The sequence below is a fragment of the Biomphalaria glabrata genome, chromosome 16 (assembly GCF_947242115.1).
Source record: "Biomphalaria glabrata chromosome 16, xgBioGlab47.1, whole genome shotgun sequence".
Classification (NCBI taxonomy): Eukaryota; Metazoa; Mollusca; class Gastropoda; family Planorbidae; genus Biomphalaria; species Biomphalaria glabrata.
Window position 1 is genome coordinate 18,600,649 of NC_074726.1, and position 22,593 is coordinate 18,623,241.

The 22,593-nt window shown below is 35.7% G+C and overlaps 1 protein-coding gene across 5 annotated transcripts in view; it reads left to right on the forward strand.

Moving 5' to 3' along the window:
- Positions 1 to 312: 312 nt before the first annotated feature.
- Positions 313 to 22,593, forward strand: part of LOC106078594 (uncharacterized) — a 63,969-nt gene continuing 41,688 nt past the window's right edge. For 2 of the 5 annotated variants that reach the window (XM_056013603.1, XM_013239498.2), the window contains exons 1-2: positions 317 to 463; positions 16,864 to 17,123. Coding sequence is in view for 1 of the 5 variants with exons in the window: in XM_013239498.2 (XP_013094952.2) it covers positions 17,094 to 17,123 (30 nt within the window). In the remaining 4 variants the exon portion in view is untranslated. Of the gene's footprint in view, positions 464 to 16,863; positions 17,124 to 21,719; positions 21,859 to 22,593 lie in introns of those variants that run through there. The other 3 variants (XR_008775252.1, XM_056013606.1, XM_013239500.2) reach the window with 3 other exon arrangements.

Here is a 22,593-nt window from a genome sequence, read left to right on the forward strand (position 1 = left end):
AAGTCATGTTTGATGTAATCAGAGTGTGTGAGGGTTTGGCCTAAAAGTCATGTTTAATGTCATCAGGGTGTGTGAGGGTTTGGCCTAAAAGTCATGTTTGATGTAATCAGGGTAAGTCAGTGTTATAAAATTAAGGGAATGTTTTATCATTGACTATACCTTACCAAGTACTCGCCCGACTAAATAGTTCATCCAGCATACCTTCAGGTAACATGGCCCAGGTAGATGTATGTCTGTTACAGAAATAGTAACACACATGGGAAACGACAGGAGAGATGAAGATGATGGAGGCTGTGATGGTTGGGGAGGGGGAGCGATAGATGCGTGAGTTGAAGGTGAGTCTGAGGATGTGTGGGGAAAGGAGGGCAGGGCTCCCACCACAATAGTTACGTTGGGTTATTTCCACTGTTGTTGAAACTTTTGTGCTGGAGAGTGTCTTTAAGCTAACAAACAAGCGAAGTCTGTAAGTACTATTACCTAATGGATTTTGAGTCTAACCTTATCACACTATGTCTTACTTTATCACTGTCGTAGTGTCTTGTCTAGTTCTATTGTGCGTTAGTTTATCACAGTGTCATAGTATCTTGTCTAATTACACTTTGTGTTACTTTATCATAGTGTCATAGTGTCTTGTCTAATTACACTTTGTGTTAGTTTATCATAGTGTCACACTGTCTTGTCTAATTACACTTTGTGTTAGTTCATCACAGTGTCATAGTATCTTGTCTATTTACACTTTGTGTTAGTTTATCACAGTGTCATAGTGTCTTGTCTAATTACACTTTGTGTTAGTTTATCACAGTGTCACCGTGTCTTGTCTAATTACACTTTGTGTTAGTTTATCATAGTGTCACAGTGTCTTGTCTAATTACACTTTGTGTTAGTTTATCATAGTGTCACCGTGTCTTGTCTAATTACACTTTGTGTTAGTTTATCATAGTGTCACCGTGTCTTGTCTAATTACACTTTGTGTTAGTTTATCATAGTGTCACCGTGTCTTGTCTAATTACACTTTGTGTTAGTTCATCACAGTGTCATAGTATCTTGTCTATTTACACTTTGTGTTAGTTTATCACAGTGTCATAGTGTCTTGTCTATTTACACTTTGTGTTAGTTCATCACAGTGTCATAGTGTCTTGTCTATTTACACTTTGTGTTAGTTTATCATAGTGTCACCGTGTCTTGTCTAATTACACTTTGTGTTAGTTTATCATAGTGTCACTGTGTCTTGTCTAATTACAGTTTATCATAGTGTTATTAGTTACTAATTACACCTTGTCGTCATGTCTCAATATCTTTCTCATTTTATAATTGTCTCAAATTTTTTCTCTCCTTATCAACTGTGTCTTAAACTATCATTAAGTTATTTTACGTGTCGTAATGTTTGTATACATCATCAAGTTATCTTAGTATCGTAGTGTAATTACCAATCAATGTATTGTTATCATTATTATTATCAATGTATTGTTTGATAAAAGTGTCATTACATGTTATATTAATGACTTTTATTTTTTGATTGTCCATTCCTTAGATTTGTGTGTGTGTTATAAAGGAGTAGTGTTGTTTGATATTGTGGGTCTAGTTAATTGTTAATATCTACATAGGCCTATGTTTGTGAAATTATCCTTGTAATAATAACTATATCTGTGTTTGCTGACAGTTTCAAAATGATCTCTACCCATTTAATGATGTTTTTTTAATCTATAGAGCCCTATTTTATCCATGTCATCACTACAGCCATAGAGGGCTATTATTACAACCAGATTAAATCAATAAAACAAAATGTAATTTCTGTTTTTATTAACCCGAATCAGCTTATAACAAAATTATTCTAACCAAGATACAGACATTTAGAACATTTTTACAAAGCTTAAAGCAACTCTCTCAGTCTGTCTGTCTGTCTGTCTGTCTTGTACAAATCTTGTACACTTTTTTCATATTTACCATTCTTAGATCAGTGGAAACTTTGCACATTTATTCATTGTCCAAGACAAAACATTAATCAATAAAACAAACAAACAACTAAAAAAACATTTAGTTTATTAGTTAGTGTTAATTCCTAAAATTTCTTTTATATAGAAAAATGGAGTACATCTTTCAGTATTGAGAAACATAAAAATAAATGTGCGATTCTTCCCCATATATAAGCTTTGTTTTTTTATAAAGTAATTTTTATATTTTGCACCCTGCGTGTCCACCGTTTGGTCAATTGGCAGGTTTCGATATTTTAAGCTCGTCAACTAAGAGGCTTACAAAAAGTCCATGACGTGATATGTGTGTGTGTGTGTGTGTGACAATCATAAAATATGAACAGTGACCTAGTCTTGTTGTAATTGTTAATAAAATATGAACAGTGACCTAGTCTTGTTGTAATTGTTAATAAAATATGAACAGTGACCTGGTCTAGTTGTAATTGTTAATAAAATATGAACAGTGACCTGGTCTAGTTGTAATTGTTAATAAAATATGAACAGTGACCTAGTCTTGTTGTAATTGTTAATAAAATATGAACAGTGACCTAGTTTTGTTGTAATTGTTAATACAAAGAACTAAGTGTACCTTTATGTTAAGAAACAAATAGGCACTACCTTAGCCATATCAGGGTCTGTCCCCCCCCCCCCTGGCACTACCTTAGCGATATCAGGGCCTGTCCCCCCCCCTGGCCCTACCTTAGCCATATCAGGGCCTGTCTTCCCTCTCCCTGGCCCTACCTTAGCCATATCAGGGCCTGTCTTCCCTCTCCCTGGCCCTACCTTAGCCATATCAGGGCCTGTTTCCCCCCTGGCCCTACCTTAGCCATATCAGGGCCTGTCTTCCCTCTCCCTGGCCCTACCTTAGCCATATCAGGGCCTGTCTTCCCTCTCCCTGGCCCTACCTTAGCCATATCAGGGCCTGTTTCCCCCCTGGCCCTACCTTAGCCATATCAGGGCCTGTCTCCCCCCCCCGGCCCTAACGTAGCAATATCAGAGCCTGTCTTCCCTCCACCACCCCCCAGGTTGAAGAGCAGGACATGAAAAGAAGTCAGCTGTAATCTAAAACATTCAGCAAGTTTGTGAGTCAGCTCAAGGTTTGTAGTGCAGACATATGTGCTCACCTTTCTGATCTGTAACAACTACAACATGGTGTCGGGAGAGAACTTTAGAGACTGTGTTAGTATTTACTTAGAAACTATCAAGTCAATGAGTAAAAGTATTCACTTAGAATCTGTCAAGCCAATATCAACTATGTCTACTATTCCATTGCCATTGTTAGTACTTACTTACAAACTATGAAGTCAATATCAACTATGGTAAGCCATTATATGTATTCACATAGAATCTATCTAGACAATATCATTTATGTTATGCTAGGGCTCTTTTTCTTAGTAATTTGTCAATGGAGATTTTCTAAGAACGCCGCTCTAAGCCTGATGTATGCATGTAGTTGTAGCTAATAAAGGTATTGGACTCACATTCGAGTGTACAATGTAATGAATTGGGCTATACAGACCACTGCCAGAACTCAAATAGTTGACGTCAGTCAAAATGTGCCACTATCTGGGTGTGTAACTAAATGCATTTAACACTGTGTTGCATGAACATCCCAACATTACTCAGGTGTGTCTTTTAAACGATTTAAAAATAACTTTTACTTAAGGTGAGCGCAGGTCAAGGTCATGTTTAAATTTAGGAAAGAAGAACGAGCCATGCATTTTAAAGGAAAAAAAAAAACAGGCGCAAGCAACTCGACTCTAGATAGGAATATATCAGAATGAAAGATTTCATTGAGATATAGAGCTAGTCGTTAGGAATGAAATGATCATAGTTCTCGCGAGAAGGATTTAACCAGACATGCGATAGCAGAAATATTTGTCCTTTAAAACTAAGACTAACTGGCCAGTGTGTATGTCAAGTCAGGTGAACCAAGTTACTTCGGGGACAAAGTATTCATGTCAAAAAGTCAACCTGCAACTAATTACAAAAACGAAACAAACACATTTAGTCTTAAAGTTCTACAAGTGAAGTATTATCCATTTCTAACCGTTGCTAAACTTATTTTTTCCCCTAGATTTATCAAGGCAAACGTTCAGAGTTTCAACTCCGCTCATCATCGTCAAACTCCAATTTTAAAGGGTTTAATATCAAACTCAGAAAGACACAATGATAAAGGCACATGTTCCATAAGCTAAGACAAATTTGTACAAATACTCCTTCTTCCCTTGGGCTATTACAGCATGGAGTGGGTTGCCTGAATCAGCCAGGAAAACCAACGACTTAGCAGAGTTTAAGTCATTGATTAATATGCATGACTAGATGCTCTTGGGACACGCGTCGGACCTAATCATCTTTTTTATGTAACGTCTATATTTTTTTAAAAAATAAGATAAGAATCAAAGACATATATCACATAGATAGAATAAGTTAACTGGTTAAAGAGTGAATCAAATGAAATAAGTTGGAAGAAATGGTTTAGAAAAGGACAATGTAGGATCCAGCAAGGGTTTTATCAGTTCTGCTTTGTGAGAGAAAAGAAGAATCTTATTTTTTTTTTTTCTTAGTAAACAACTTAAAAAAAAAAGTAAAATTGCTCATGAATTTTATTTTACCCTAGAACGTAGATCAAATTATAAACGAAGTAAAATGTTAATAGAAGTAAATTTCTTCAAGTTCAGGTGAAAGTATCTATTTATAACTCTCCTGAAGCAGGGTTCACATGCTTGCATGGTGATTGTTTCAAAGCTTTACAATCGGTTAAATGTTAAGCTAACTGGCACAAACGTATCCTGTATTTAGTCAGACAATAGATTTCCTTATATTGCTTGTGAAATGTATCGGTGGTTCAATGGTCTTTTCATGTCCTTACCAAGTCCTCTTGATCAGTGGCGTCACTAGGGTGGGTGTCACCCGGTGCGGTCAGCTCAGGGTGTCACCCCTCGCCCCCCCCCCTTTAAATCCTGTTTTTTTTTTTTTTTTGCTTGTTTGTTGAGCGTAATACATATATTGTATAAATACAACTATAAAAGGAGTATCTATTAAATTTTAGAATTGTTTAATAAAATTTATCTATAGTATACGGGGTTTGTGTAGGTGAAACTCTGCAATCATCCTTAATCTTCGGAATGGAAGACATTGCCCATTCATCTATAGTTCAATGTTAAAACAATGCAAGCATAAGTAAATTACACTGTTGTTGTTTTTTTCTGCATCTTAAACTTGAAAACTTATCATTAACTTGATCAAAGTTAATGTCATTAACGATTTCAATTTTTAATAAAATTGCCCTTTGTGAAACTGTCGTCTGTTCCTATGTCTCAAAAAGTTCTTATTTTTAATTTTAAAAATCCTTTTACACATGACGCCAAACATATGCAGATGTTAATAAACTGTTAAAGGCGTTGCTAAATGATTTAGAGATATTCTTTAAGGTCTTAAGTGGCATATACATCATGCACTATCATTTTATTTTCTTCTAGAATCATTGTTACTGCCTTTAGATCTCTTCTCAGTCATGGTATTTCAGTTCGAATGTCGCCTTTTGAAAACTCATCATATACGCCAGTATTTTGAAACTGACATCTACAATACTTCGTCGGTTGTTGAGCTAAATTTCTGGTTGGATTGCTCCAAATGTATCTGCCACTTCAATGATTGCTTCCAGTAGGACTTGAAGCTCAGCGTTAAAAATGATCAATGCACATAAGAATGAATCTCTTTTTTCTCTTCTTAAATAGTGAGTTTGGAACCTTGTGATTGCTCGCCTGACATTTACTTCTTGTTTTTAATATTATTTTCTGAACACTTTGAACTAACGTGTTATGCTTTTGTTAAAGCAAAGGTTTAATTAGTCACCACATTGTCTATAGTTTAAAGATAGGGCTAGTCTTGTGTATCTTTGGCCTTCTAGTATATCTGCCCCCCTTCCCCCCCCCCCAAAAAAAAAAAAAAAGATAGGTAAAATAAAAGATCAGTGTGTGCTATGTCAGGTGTGCTGTTAAACAAGATACAAAGGTGCTTACAGTCTTTCTGACTTTAATATCAAAAACGTTGTTTGCTAAAAGAATTATAGACTTTTTAACATTAAAGTTGTACTTTCAGTTATGAGTTTTGGTTGCATAACATTTGCACCATCTCATGGAAATTCTTTATTCAATAAAAACTCGTAGTTAATATAGTCACAAAATGTCAAATATTCTGCTTTTATAGAAACAGTCCGTGCAATATTTCCTTCCATTGTTTTTCTTCTTTACATCAATCATAGCAACGACTTCCTTTTCAAGTGTATTTGTAGCCAGCTGACCTTGTTTTCCAATTTTCTAATACAGATGAATTCTTCAAACGTCTCTTAATATTCATATTTCGGACTTTATTTCAACCACACATTAAATTAAGTCACAAATTTCTATTTCATTTCTATACAATTATTTGAAAATAGTCAACAACAAAAGAATACTGTTTTTTTTATTAATGATCAAATCGTCCCAATTAGGAAGCATAAGATTAGAAACATTCTTTTGGCATCTTGCGTACTTTTCCCTTTGCTCTGGATAATTTCCTTCGTAAATCATGTGGAATCTGCACACGCCAGACAGAAAAATCCCATAAAATATTCAAGTATACCATTTGAATGACACATTGTAACATTTCCTTCAGCTTGGCTAGAGTTTCTTTTACTGAAAAATGAAATTACATCACCATCTTCAGAAATCTAAATGGCCACTTAATTACTTTCCGATTCTAAAAATGTACAGAGTAATTACACGCGAGGTTTCAATAATATTTTATGTCGACATTTGTTCAACACTGACTATTGGTTGGTCTAGTACAGTGCTAGCTACTAATGCAATAGATTCGATACATTTGTTCAACACTGACTATTGGTTGGTCTAGTACAGTGCTAGCTACTAATGCAATAGATTCGATACATTTGTTCAACACTGACTATTGGTTGGTATAGTACAGTGCTAGCTACTAATGCAATAGATTCGATACATTTGTTCAACACTGACTATTGGTTGGTATATTACAGTGCTAGCTACTAATGCAATAGATTCGATACATTTGTTCAACACTGACTATTGGTTGGTCTAGTACAGTGCTAGCTACTAATGCAATAGATTCGATACATTTGTTCAACACTGACTATTGGTTGGTCTAGTACAGTGCTAGCTACTAATGCAATAGATTCGATACATTTGTTCAACACTGACTATTGGTTGGTATAGTACAGTGCTAGCTACTAATGCAATAGATTCGATACATTTGTTCAACACTGACTATTGGTTGGTCTAGTACAGTGCTAGCTACTAATGCAATAGATTCGATACATTTGTTCAACACTGACTATTGGTTGGTCTAGTACAGTGCTAGCTACTAATGCAATAGATTCGATACATTTGTTCAACACTGACTATTGGTTGGTATAGTACAGTGCTAGCTACTAATGCAATAGATTCGATACATTTGTTCAACACTGACTATTGGTTGGTCTAGTACAGTGCTAGCTACTAATGCAATAGATTCGATACATTTGTTCAACACTGACTATTGGTTGGTATATTACAGTGCTAGCTACTAATGCAATAGATTCGATACATTTGTTCAACACTGACTATTGGTTGGTATATTACAGTGCTAGCTACTAATGCAATAGAATCGATACATTTGTTCAACACTGACTATTGGTTGGTATATTACAGTGCTAGCTACTAATGCAATAGATTCGATACATTTGTTCAACACTGACTATTGGTTGGTATAGTACAGTGCTAGCTACTAATGCAATAGATTCGATACATTTGTTCAACACTGACTATTGGTTGGTATATTACAGTGCTAGCTACTAATGCAATAGATTCGATACATTTGTTCAACACTGACTATTGGTTGGTATATTACAGTGCTAGCTACTAATGCAATAGATTCGATACATTTGTTCAACACTGACTATTGGTTGGTATAGTACAGTGCTAGCTACTAATGCAATAGATGCGATACATTTGTTCAACACTGACTATTGGTTGGTATAGTACAGTGCTAGCTACTAATGCAATAGATTCGATACATTTGTTCAACACTGACTATTGGTTGGTCTAGTACAGTGCTAGCTACTAATGCAATAGATTCGATACATTTGTTCAACACTGACTATTGGTTGGTATAGTACAGTGCTAGCTACTAATGCAATAGATGCGATACATTTGTTCAACACTGACTATTGGTTGGTCTAGTACAGTGCTAGCTACTAATGCAATAGATTCGATACATTTGTTCAACACTGACTATTGGTTGGTCTAGTACAGTGCTAGCTACTAATGCAATAGATTCGATACATTTGTTCAACACTGACTATTGGTTGGTCTAGTACAGTGCTAGCTACTAATGCAATAGATTCGATACATTTGTTCAACACTGACTATTGGTTGGTCTAGTACAGTGCTAGCTACTAATGCAATAGATTCGATACATTTGTTCAACACTGACTATTGGTTGGTATAGTACAGTGCTAGCTACTAATGCAATAGATTCGATACATTTGTTCAACACTGACTATTGGTTGGTCTAGTACAGTGCTAGCTACTAATGCAATAGATTCGATACATTTGTTCAACACTGACTATTGGTTGGTCTAGTACAGTGCTAGCTACTAATGCAATAGATTCGATACATTTGTTCAACACTGACTATTGGTTGGTATAGTACAGTGCTAGCTACTAATGCAATAGATTCGATACATTTGTTCAACACTGACTATTGGTTGGTCTAGTACAGTGCTAGCTACTAATGCAATAGATTCGATACATTTGTTCAACACTGACTATTGGTTGGTATATTACAGTGCTAGCTACTAATGCAATAGATTCGATACATTTGTTCAACACTGACTATTGGTTGGTATATTACAGTGCTAGCTACTAATGCAATAGATTCGATACATTTGTTCAACACTGACTATTGGTTGGTATATTACAGTGCTAGCTACTAATGCAATAGATTCGATACATTTGTTCAACACTGACTATTGGTTGGTATAGTACAGTGCTAGCTACTAATGCAATAGATTCGATACATTTGTTCAACACTGACTATTGGTTGGTATATTACAGTGCTAGCTACTAATGCAATAGATTCGATACATTTGTTCAACACTGACTATTGGTTGGTATATTACAGTGCTAGCTACTAATGCAATAGATTCGATACATTTGTTCAACACTGACTATTGGTTGGTATAGTACAGTGCTAGCTACTAATGCAATAGATGCGATACATTTGTTCAACACTGACTATTGGTTGGTATAGTACAGTGCTAGCTACTAATGCAATAGATTCGATACATTTGTTCAACACTGACTATTGGTTGGTCTAGTACAGTGCTAGCTACTAATGCAATAGATTCGATACATTTGTTCAACACTGACTATTGGTTGGTATAGTACAGTGCTAGCTACTAATGCAATAGATGCGATACATTTGTTCAACACTGACTATTGGTTGGTCTAGTACAGTGCTAGCTACTAATGCAATAGATTCGATACATTTGTTCAACACTGACTATTGGTTGGTATAGTACAGTGCTAGCTACTAATGCAATAGATTCGATACATTTGTTCAACACTGACTATTGGTTGGTCTAGTACAGTGCTAGCTACTAATGCAATAGATTCGATACATTTGTTCAACACTGACTATTGGTTGGTCTAGTACAGTGCTAGCTACTAATGCAATAGATTCGATACATTTGTTCAACACTGACTATTGGTTGGTCTAGTACAGTGCTAGCTACTAATGCAATAGATTCGATACATTTGTTCAACACTGACTATTGGTTGGTCTAGTACAGTGCTAGCTACTAATGCAATAGATTCGATACATTTGTTCAACACTGACTATTGGTTGGTCTAGTACAGTGCTAGCTACTAATGCAATAGATTCGATACATTTGTTCAACACTGACTATTGGTTGGTCTAGTACAGTGCTAGCTACTAATGCAATAGATTCGATACATTTGTTCAACACTGACTATTGGTTGGTATAGTACAGTGCTAGCTACTAATGCAATAGATTCGATACATTTGTTCAACACTGACTATTGGTTGGTCTAGTACAGTGCTAGCTACTAATGCAATAGATTCGATACATTTGTTCAACACTGACTATTGGTTGGTATAGTACAGTGCTAGCTACTAATGCAATAGATTCGATACATTTGTTCAACACTGACTATTGGTTGGTATAGTACAGTGCTAGCTACTAATGCAATAGATTCGATACATTTGTTCAACACTGACTATTGGTTGGTATATTACAGTGCTAGCTACTAATGCAATAGATTCGATACATTTGTTCAACACTGACTATTGGTTGGTATATTACAGTGCTAGCTACTAATGCAATAGATTCGATACATTTGTTCAACACTGACTATTGGTTGGTATAGTACAGTGCTAGCTACTAATGCAATAGATTCGATACATTTGTTCAACACTGACTATTGGTTGGTATAGTACAGTGCTAGCTACTAATGCAATAGATTCGATACATTTGTTCAACACTGACTATTGGTTGGTATATTACAGTGCTAGCTACTAATGCAATAGATTCGATACATTTGTTCAACACTGACTATTGGTTGGTATAGTACAGTGCTAGCTACTAATGCAATAGATTCGATACATTTAAAAAAAAACAAAAACAAAGCAGTGTTCATATACATACATGAAGCTTAGCAAATATCTGAAAGTTATGTTTCACGTTTTCCTTGTGATATTAAAAATAATGTAACATTTTAAACATTTAGTCCAAAGTGCATTTTTTACTTGGGTGTCAGCCCCAGCACCCTCCTAGTGACGCCACTGCTCTTGATATCTTCTAGTGTCGTTGGAAGTTCGGTGGCCGTTTATCCACACACCTTGTACTAGCATTATCATTGTGAGGAGCTAAAAACAGGCCGCACTCTCTATAGAAAGCATACTTTTCAATCCGATAGAGTCCCCTTATTGCTTCTTCAAAAAAACAAAACAAAAAAAAAACAACCAACGTATAAAAATGTCCTTATTTCATGTTAGTGAAAAGACCTTGGCGATGTTTTATCACGCTCACATCTGCAATATTTTAAATTCTAATATCACTGCCTGGTATGGCAATGTGGACATTAAAAAAAAAAAAAAACTTCATAAAATCCTAAATGCTGATGGTTGGGAAAAAAACAAATCCCATTTTGGCAGTTGTTTGAGAAAATCATTCATAAGATTTTATAAATAAAAAAATCATCCTTTGGATCAGGATTTTGTGATTTTACCAACACAAAAGAGATACAAGACACCGATAGCAAAGACAAATAGACATACACATTATTTTGTTCTCTTGGCAACCATAGCATTAAATAAAATTCAACTATCTGATATAAACTTTTCACTTTTGTAAATTATGAGGGAGTCCTGTGTGAATGTATATTTTGGTTTTCTATAGTTATAATTTTTTTTAATGTAATGCACACATTCTAAGACCAGAAATAACAAGAAATAAAGGAAAGATCACTCTTGTATTTCTGCGAATTAGAGGTACCCCACGAAAAAAAAAAGAGGGGGGAGAACAAGTAGTATTCACCCGTCACTAAATAGCATGGCCGGACTTAACCATTGTGACCAGAAAGTCATGGAAAGATCACTCTTTTTATTTATTTCTACCCAAGTAACTTTTACGACGAAAAAAAAAAAGGGGGCAGAGAATAAGTAATCTACCCTGTATTCACCCGTCACTAAATAGCAGGGCCGGACTCAACCGTTTTGGGGCACTTTGCGAAACGGATTTCATGGGGCCAAGTTTGGGTAGAAATACGGATGCCGAGTGAAAATAAAGAGTTTGTATTAGAAAATAAATTCGTCTTTTCATTTTATTTATTCTTTACTACGTAAAGCGTGTAGCCAAGTCATACAGTATATCATAAAAAATCTATTTCCTACATAGATCATGCTCATTCGCAAGAATTACCAAATGTTTCAATCTATCTATGACAGGGGTGGGCAACCTTTTTGTATCGAGGGCCGCATTAAAAAAAAATTCGGAATGGCGGGCCGCACATACATATATATATATATATATATATATATATATATATATATATATATATATATATATATATATATATATATATATATATATATATATATATATATATATATATATATATATATATATATATAACTTAGAAAGATACGCTAGCTAACACGTTTCTTTCTTTTTTTCCCCACACTCCACGTTGAAAAAATACAACAAAAAATAGCAATTTTTGAAACCAATTTTACGATTTAAAAAAAAACTGCTGTTCTCTTTTTAAATCACAATATCCTCACAAATATACAGTTGTACTTAATGTGCCATTTTTTATTTTTTACACTCGTGCATAATGTTACGGAACTGTTAAACTATATTACTAGCTGTTGCCCTTGTGACTGCTGTCAAATTACAGTCAGTCAACATTGACCAGTGATTATCCTTATTTATTTTCCACAAAAAAAAACAAAAAAAAATGCTCACTGAATGAGACAATTTACCTTCCGGAAGTTAAATGTCGAGACGAGTGAAACCTGCTCTTGTGGAGTATCATCAGAGAATGCTGGCTATGTCATTTAATGGTGTATACAAAATCAAGAGGCCTGAACAAGACTCTAGTCCCAGAGCCCTCCAAAGACTATTCGGAGAACTGCCTGATCTGGAAGCCAATGTGCGGTTCATCTCAGATATAGGATTACTGATCTGAACCCTCCAACATGTAAAATGAGAACGAAGAGGAGCAAGAAGAACAGATGTATGTGTACCCAAATAGTATGAACAGCAGCAAAGTTTGTTTTTTTTAAAGTGTGGAAATACAGCTTCTGGCATCAATAAGACTCCCGTCTAAGTACTGACTTTAACTGAATCAGCTTCTGCGCTTAAGGTGAGCTGATGGTATTGAACAAGGTTCTTGACGTCTTAAAATTTGCTTTTACAAATTGCACAATTATGGAATCTAGTGTTGTACTTTTAATCATTTCACTAGAAATAGTTTCACCTTTCAGCAAAGGAAAATGACACAAATTATTTTCTTTTGCTTGCATGTAAAAATGGGAAACCTTGTTTGAAAAGATTTAACACACATTTACATTTCACATGCAAGCAATCAATTGCATTAGAGCTCATAAAAAATATAAAATCTTTTTTCCACTCTTCATTAGAAATATTGGTAACAAAGCCAGAGTCAATGTCCTTCAAGTAACAACAATTTCTATCTTAAGAATTCATATTCTTCTCATTTGCCTTGCCCATGCTAAGCAAGCGGATACATATAATTTATTTCGTTTATATATCGGAACTATCCGTAGTTACGATCCTTAGCTCTATTAAACTTCTTTACTATGCTTATCTAGCAATTGTAATGTTGAAATTTTATGCAGCTTTGTGCAAACTTTCCTGTTTAAAGTTTATGGTTGGAATATTTTTTATTAAACAAGGTTACAAAAGACAGTTTGTGTGGAAACAAACTAAAAATCGGCCCCCGAAGTAAAATGTTTTACATAATTCGGATAATCCTTCAGAGTTGAAGATAGTTTACTTCCTAGTCCAAACCTCCCGCAGGACGACGGGGGATGGGAGCAGGCAGGGTTTGAACCTTCGATCGTCGATAAATCCAAACGACAGTCCAGCGCGCAAACCGCACGACCAGTGGTCCACCCAGGTAGGCTTCAATATTTTCAGAAAGAACATCCGAATGAAATTATATCAAAGACAAATGAGAGATAAGAATGGAGAAAGAAGGTTAACAGATCTTGTGTAGTGCCCCAACCGTCCCGCAGATCAAAGGATACGTGAAAGTGAATGTAAAGTTAGATGTGAACCTGGCCTAACTAGTTTGTGGTCTATAGGGCAGATGATGTAAAGTTCATCTGTCGTTGTGGCCTACGGTTAACGAGGGTGTCATGTAGCCAGCACAACGACCAACCGCCTTTGCTTTTCCCCAACTAATGTCAGGTACCCATTAGAGCTGGGTAGACTCAGAAGTTGAAAATCCCAGTCTTCACAAGGATTCGAACCCGGGACCCTCGGTTCGAACTAAATAAGTTAATTTCTTTGAAAAGGCTCAATCTCATTTTCGAATTCTCAAAAAAAAAAAAAAAAAAAAAAAAAAAAAAAAAATTCCGCTATATAGAAATATGTTCACGAAAATGATGTTTATAAGATTACTATTCGTCTTAAATTAGGTCTAACATATAATGCATACTAATTAGCTTTTTCTTATAAAAAACTGCTTGCATAATTGATTTTTAAAAATTAGAATTTTCGCTTTCAGGAAAAAAAAAGTAGCCGTTGCATCAGGACTTTGAATGGTCTAAAATATTGTGAAGTCGGATTTTCAATATCTCTTCTAGATTACGAGATCTAAACGGGACGGACGGACAGACGGACAGACATTTCGCACAAAACTAATAGCGTCTTTTCCCCTTTCGGGGGCCGCTAATAAAAAACACTATTTTTCACAGTCAAAGATCGAGCTCCATCAGTTGTTACACTTGCCATCTTGTTCCAAGTCTACCCAACACTCAGAGATTGTGTCTTGAATTGAGTGTATTGATGTATAGCCAATAAGCATAATCTTCGTTTACTTGAAACTTTTAATAATGAGACAGGGCAAAACGGATTTCTGTAGGTGTCGACGGGCCGCATAAAACACTCCGGCGGGCCGCATGTGGCCCGCGGTCCGTAATTTGCCCACCCCTGATCTATGAGAATTGTTGACCTCAAGTAATTCTTCATTAGTTTGAGGCGCGAGAAGTTTCTTTCACTAGATTCCACAATTACGTGCATTGCATAATGTCGTGTTTTTTTTTCGCGTAGGATTGGCGTTTTCCATATTGAATAACACCCCAAAATGACAATTAGTCATTTTTATATATGTTAGGAGATTTGTATGAGTTTTCAAAAGATTTTAATTTTGTTTTTATATTTCCAGGACTTTTTCATATATTTTGCAATTTCAGGAGATTTCCAGGAAAATCAGGAGGCCGTGGGAAGTCTGTTATAAGTTATAAAATGGTTTAATTTAATAATTTAAACCTAAAATTAGTGCGGGTCTTATGAAAGTGCGGGGCTCACTGCGGTCGCATAGGTTGCAGTGGCATATGGCCGGCCCTGCAAAATAGCGGCGTTTGCTACGCCATGTGTCGACTAGTTATTATTATTATTATTAAATTGAAATATCACTAAAATTCCATATTTTTTATGCACATTCTTTCATTTTCCTTACGTCAACTTATTTTTAATTAGCCTTAGGCCTACGTCATTTCCGCTTCTGTTTAGACGCGCTCTAAATAAACGAACAAACAAACTAATCCTACTAGCATCAAAAAGATCTGAAGTCTATGTCAATATTTTTTTAGCGAGAGAGAGAGGGAGAGAAAAAGAGAGAGAGAGAGAGCAAGGAATGAGACTTTGTAGCACTGTCACTTCTCTACACCTGCACAAAAATACTGGGAGTTGGGATAAAAATTATTCAGGTTATAAAAAGAAATGACTTGAAACAAGCGTGTGAAACTACACATTTACTTTATTTGACAGTCATTTACTCTGTATTTTTAGGACTAAGTTATTTCAAGTACCCGCATTTTTCGATGCACAATTTTAACTTGAAAAAAAATGTTTTATTTTTTATCTAAAAAAAAACATGAATAACCTATTACCGATAATGATTTTTGCAACGTTTTTGCATAACATTAAATGTAATATAAGCTCAATAATATGGCTCAACAGTCTGAACACCAAGAAGTCATGGAAAGATCATTCTTTTATTTCTTCAAGTCAGATTAGAGTTACCCCACGTTACGTTAGCAGCGAAAAAAAGAGGGGGGGGGGGAGAACAAGTAATTTACTCTGTATTCACCCGACACTAAATAGCAGGGCCGACTTAACCATTATGGAGCCATATGCGAAGCGGATTTCACGGGGCAAAGTTTGGGTAGGGATACGGATAGTAAGTAAAAATTAACAGTTTGTATTAGAAAATAAATTCGTCTTTGCTTTTTATTCATTCTTTACTACGTACAGAATTACTTTACGAGCCTTGTGTGTAGCGAGGTCATTCAGTATATCATAAAAATTATATTTCCTATCAATAGAAAGAATTAGCTTATGTTTCACTCTATCTACGAGAATTGTTGACCTCAAGTAATTCTTCATTAGTTTGAGGCTCGAGAAGTTTCTTTCACCAGATTTCCCAATTATAGGTATTGCATAATGCCATTTTTTTTTATCCCGCATTGGATTGGCATTTTCCATATTGAATGACACCCCAAAATTAAAATTTTTGTCTATATATTTCAGGAGATTCGTATGAGTTTTCAAAAGATTTTAATAATTTCCTGAGATTTCCATGCATTTTTCGTATATTTTGCGATTTCAGGAGATTTCTAGAAGCTCCTGGTAAGTCAGGAGGCCGCAGGAAATCTGTTATAAGCTATAAAATGGTTTAATTTAATAATGTACACCTAGAATTAGCGCGGGTCCAATAAAGGTGCGGGGCCCACTGCGGTCGCATAGGTAGCAGTGGCCTAAGGCCGGCCCTACAAAATAGCGGCGTATGCTAAGCCGTGTGTCGACTAGCTGTATACTATTTTTTTTTTTTTAGAGTTTATAACTAACCAAACGAAAATGTGATCAATGGCTAGAGTTAGTCTGACTTTCAGTTACAACTTTCATTAGGAATATTTCGCAACAAAAATAATCATAAACTGAATATTTGGTACTATTAGCCCCTGTACTATTTGACACGAACTCACATTTATACCAAAAAATAGACAAATGTTAAATATAATTTTTAAAAGCAGTAACTTTATATTTTGAAATTTATTTCAGGGGACACAATCTAAGAAAATCAATGGAGTCGTTGGCTGAAAGAAAATCATTAATTTTGTCCCTTGTGTAGTGATACGGCATGGTTGCGTTGACCTTGTAGCCTGATCTTTCCAAGGATGCTGTCCGACTAACAAATGAGAACTGCATTAGTCTAAAAGAAATCTCTGCTTGAGATTGACACTGGTTTAGAGCCAAGAAAAGATGTCCACAGTTGGCCCACAAAAGGAAGGATGCTTCAGTGCGTGCGAAACAAATTAAAGGTAATAGATCTACTTTCTGTCTTCCTAAAGCTTGTCTCAGACCTGACTGGCAGCGTTATCAATCAGTCGCTGGGAAGGGTTGACAATAAGCGCCCCAAATTAATTAGATTAGAAACTAATTACTTACACTAATTGTGTGGTTTATCCATAAAAGTCTAAGTTAAATAAATGAGAAGAGATTTGAATCGCCCTACCGGTTCTCCCTAGGAGGGGGGTTCATGGATACGTTTAATCGCCCAAACACCTCCCTCTCATTTTTGTTTCTTTAGTTATGATTCAATTTTAGATTCGAAAGGATGTCTAAGTGGGTTAATATGTCAATAAGAAGCATATATTATTTAAATAAGCAAGTATATATATAGAACCCTATATCCTGTGTATGTATGTATGTTAGTGTGTGTCTGTTTGTGGTATGTGTGTGTCTAGGTCCAAGTCTTTATACGAGTCAGTTACTAATTATGTATGGAGGTGTTTTAGTGACAGTCACCTAATTATGTCAAGTTACTGGGTTCAATAGTTATGCATGCTCAAATGTTATGCTAAATAAGAGTTTTAAAAAAAATGGATGCATGAATGTTACTATGAATTATGTAGGTCATAACGGGGCGACCATTTGTGTGTGTGGTTTTAAATCCAGGTGGCAGCTTGTGGTTTTTATTCTTCTAATTTCGTTGACGTCCAGTTCTGATGTCAACGTTTGTCATTTTTATTTATTTGTGTGCTGTCTCTAAACGCCATAATGAAATCATTGACCACAGAAATTGTTGAATTGAATTTCACCTGGCCAATGACATTACTGTCATCTTTATATAGCTTAAAGATGTTTAATTCATCTATGCAACTTCAATGGTTTAACCACTTTAAAAACATGTTTGAGTCACTGGCGGATCCAGAACTTTGGAGTGGGGGGGGCGATTTTTTTCCAAACCCTAACCCTAACGCCCAGTAAACCCTAACCCTATGCATAAACGTGCGTACAGCATATATATAGTATATATATAGTATATATACATTATTTATCAATGGGGTTCGGGGAGAAGCCCCGACGTCAAAACCGTTTTCTTGCATTTTTCACGGCTGAAACGCATTCTTCTGATATCTACAGCTCATTACTTATTAGTGGTGTTCGGGGCGAAGCCCCGACGCCAAAAGCGATTTCTTGCATTTCTCACTGCAGAAACGCATTCTACTGACACCTACAGCTCATTATTTATCATTTCTATATATATTCGACATATGAGAATAAAATAAGACTATTTCTCAAACTTCGGCGAAAAAAACAGAAAAAAAAAACGGTCTTTCTCTTGCAAGCTTGGGGGTCTGGGAGAGCGCTGTAAGCTTCTTCAGTGGGGTTCGGGGCGAAGCCCCGACGCCCAAAAGCGTTTTCTTGCATTTTTCACGGCTGAAACGCATTCTCCTGACATCAACAGCTCATTATTTATCAGTGGTGTTCGGGGCGAAGCCCCCACGACAAAAGCGTTTTCTTGAATTTTTCACTGCAGAAACGCATTCTCCTGACATCAACAGCTCATTATTTATCAGTGGTGTTCGGGGCGAAGCCCCCACGACAAAAGCGTTTTCTTGAATTTTTCACTGCAGAAACGCATTCTTCTGACATCTACAGCTCATTAGGCCTACTTATTAGTGGTGGCCCAAAAGCGTTTTCTTGCATTTTTCACGGCTGAAACGCATTCTCCTGACATCTACAGCTCATTATTTATCAGTGGTGTTCGGGGCGAAGCCCCGACGACAAAAGCGTTTTCTTGCATTTTTCACTACAGAAACGCATTTTTCTGACATCTACAGCTCATTATTTATCAGTGGGGTTCGGGGCGAAGCGCCGACGCCAAACCGTTTTCTTGCATTTTTCACGGCTGAAACGCATTCTCCTGACATCTACAGCTCATTACTTATTAGTGGTGTTCGGGGCGAAGCCTCGACGCTAAAAGCGTTTTCTGGCATTCTTCACTGCAGTAACGCATTCTCCTGACCTATAGCTCATTATTCATTCTATAATAAAGTGTCTTTTGAATAATGAGAAAAATATTCTAATATGAATTTATAGTCCCTTAATACATTGCAAATACAACTGATTTGTTCTTTGAAAAGATTAGATACCCCACATATTTAGATTAAGGTTTTGAGGATCGCCGCCGAAAAAAAAAATTCGATTAATACTATTCAATAAAATTCTAGCATAAATTGTGAGTTATAGTCCTAAATTTATTTAACTAGAAAAATATGAGATAGAGTAAAGGTTGGAAAAAGTCGACTAGGAAAAGATTATCTGGCTTTTGAACTCATCTCAACCGTGACTGTTATATTTAAAAATTTCGTTTGAATTATAACTTTTCCAAAGCAAAGTCTTTCTTAAAATAGTTATGATAAATTCATGTCAAATTACACAAACTCTGTCTGGAAAGAGGAAGGGCGGTAAAATGAAAACGATTAATTCTCGCTCCTTTTTAAAATTTCAGCTATTGATTTTGCATTAAAGAATAGGGGATGGGCGACTCGATATAAGAATTTACTTTATAGCATATATAAATTATATTAGTGACAGATTTTTTTTAATTTTGTAATTTCTTACTATAATACAAAAAGAAAAAGTATTGATTTGTCTGATGGGGGGAAGGGGATTGCATGTATCACACTTCCACCTGTTTATATTATATAGATATTCGACTAATTTTGTTCACATACTATGATTTCTCCATAAAAGTAGGACCGCCCCCCCCCCACTCAAAGGGTTTAGATGGGAAGGGCGGTGGAGGTATTCGCTCTTCCCCTTCCAATCGGCCAACAGGTGAACGAAATTATACAAAGACCGGTTAAAATACCAATAACAAGTTTTAATCATATAGATATTTAATTGATTCTGTTAGCACGCTGTGATTTCTACAAATAGGCCTACATAGGACCGCCCTCCCCCACTCGAAAGTTTATGGTGGGGGGGGCGGATTGATGCCATCGCCCCCTCCCGACCCTACCAAATCGGCCAAAATACAAGAAGGGGGGGGCGAAATAATCTAAAAATAGGTTGAAATATAAATAATTAGTATATATTATTAATATAAGTAATAAATTCGCATACAAATTGTGTGAATTCTATACTATAATTTGTCCGGCCCCCCCCCTTCGGGGGGGGGGGTTGGCCGAGTGGGGGGGGCGATCGCCCCTACCGCCCCCCCCCTGGATCCGCCAGTGGTTTGAGTGTGGTATTGACTGTTTAACAATGTCAATCTAGTTATCAAAATGTTTTAGTTGCATCGGAAATGCAATCTGATGACTGAAGTTCCAAGTGTAGCCTGAGAGTTATGTGTAGCTGAAGAAATAACAGAAGCATAATTCTCATTTGAAATCATGAAAAGATTGAACACACTATTTTAACAAACTTCAATTAAATATTACATTCACACAATTAGATTTATAATGAAGCTTGCAACTTATTTTCCAATAGACTCCGATAAAAGTTTGTCTCCCCATTTTATAGGCTTTCAAATATAAACCTCTCGAATCGGACATAAAGTAAAACTTTTTATTTCTAATGAACTCCCTTTCATTCTCCAATTTTCTGTTCAAAAACTTAAATGTTCGTGAAGTCAATGTGCAAGTAAAATTCCTGTTTACACTTCTCTCGAGACTGACGCATACAGCACGTGACAAAGTGAAATCAATGATTGTCTTGAGCTCTGTGTTCTGATCTCTCTTTAACTGGCAAGATAGTTCTAGTTCGATGTAGTAAGACTTACACATACTAACAATAGTGTTGGTCACTATGTCTTTTTACAAAGCTTATAACAAATCACTCTGTCTGTCTGGTAAACATTTTAAACACGTTATTTCTCCCAAACCCATTCTCGGATTAAGTTGAAACTTTGCAAAAATATTTATTGTACCTAACAAAACACGAATCAATAAAAAACAACAACAACAACCGATTGGTAAATAAATTATTGGAAATTATTTATTTTGCTTGATTCCAATAAGGGAAATTGATGTTTCAGTATTAAAAGATATTGCTAAATATAAATTTAGTACACGTTATTTTTCCCACTTCCCATTATCGGATCAAGTTATTCCATTCTCCCTAGCACAATATGAATCAATAAAAAAAATAACCCAATGTTAAACCAATTAATTAATTAATTAATTGTAATCAATAATTTTGTTTGATATGGAAAAAGGGAAATAAATATAATACTGTAGTATTGGGAGATGTGGCTGTAAACGTGCAGTTCTTTCCCTTATACAAGATTTTTTTTCCCAATGATTTTGTTTTGCCTGTAATAAGCCTATAGCTCCTCCAGTCATCTTCTTGGAAGATAAGGTGTCTAGTATACCTTCAAGAAACAAAACAAGAACGCTGTATTCAGTAGACAAACAGAAAGTACGAAACAAAAAAATGTCTAAACAGTTCGCCTATCCAAAGTTGTTCTGTATCTCAGATGTACTGACCTTATCCAGGATACGTGTGTCATCCCCCCCCACACATCTCCCACCCTCTCTCCTGTATTTCACGTACCTCCTCAGCTGTAGAGTAACTGTAGTGTCGACTGTGTACGCGGAGTGTGCGCTGTGTTACTAGTGTGTTACTCACAGTTACAGAAAGTGAACGTGTCGTGACAACGTGTTCGTGATTCTAAAGACTTTGTTCCAATGAAATAGTGCATGTGTGTGATCAGTGGCGATGTGTTGACCTTGAACTGTAAGAACAACAACACTGCGTTGTCAGGTCCGTTCTTTTAGTACGATACATATATCTAGTTTTTATGTATTTTTGTGAAGCGTTTATCATGAAGAGAAAGAGTTGAGTTTAACGCTAACATTTTATTTAAAAGTAAGAGTTGAGTTTGACACATTCATTCTATTGAAGAGTAAGAGTAGGTTGAGTTTACATTCTATGAAGTGTCGGAGTGAATGATACAATGATTGGCTGTTTATTTTATTAGATCTCAGACTGACAAAAGTAATAGTCTACTATCAATGATTTTTTTCCTGCCTGCATAGTGGGGGAAGAAAAGGATGTCAACTATTTTAAATTCAAACTTAAAAAAGTTTAAACTTGTTTCATCAATTCGAACAGTTTTCAGATTTAGGATCTTGTTTTTCATTGTCTAATGAAGATTTACATTTTTAAACTGTTTATTTCTTAGAATACAGGCAACTCAATGTACAGTTACAATGTACAGTTACAATGTACAGTTACGTTATTTTCAGTCATTACATACATAAAAACATCTACATTTAGTAAGTGTTGATAATTACAACTCAATATTTCAAAAGTATTTCTTTGTTTGCGATCTTACAAAAAAACGTACATTCTGTTGTAGGCCTACTATAGATTTTTGTTTTCTTACTAGTTGTCAATTAGGCCACAAAAACACAAGAAACACAACATTTCAGCATTTGCAAAAGTCTCAACACAAATGTAGAACAAAATGTGACGGCAATAAAAAGGGAAAAAAGA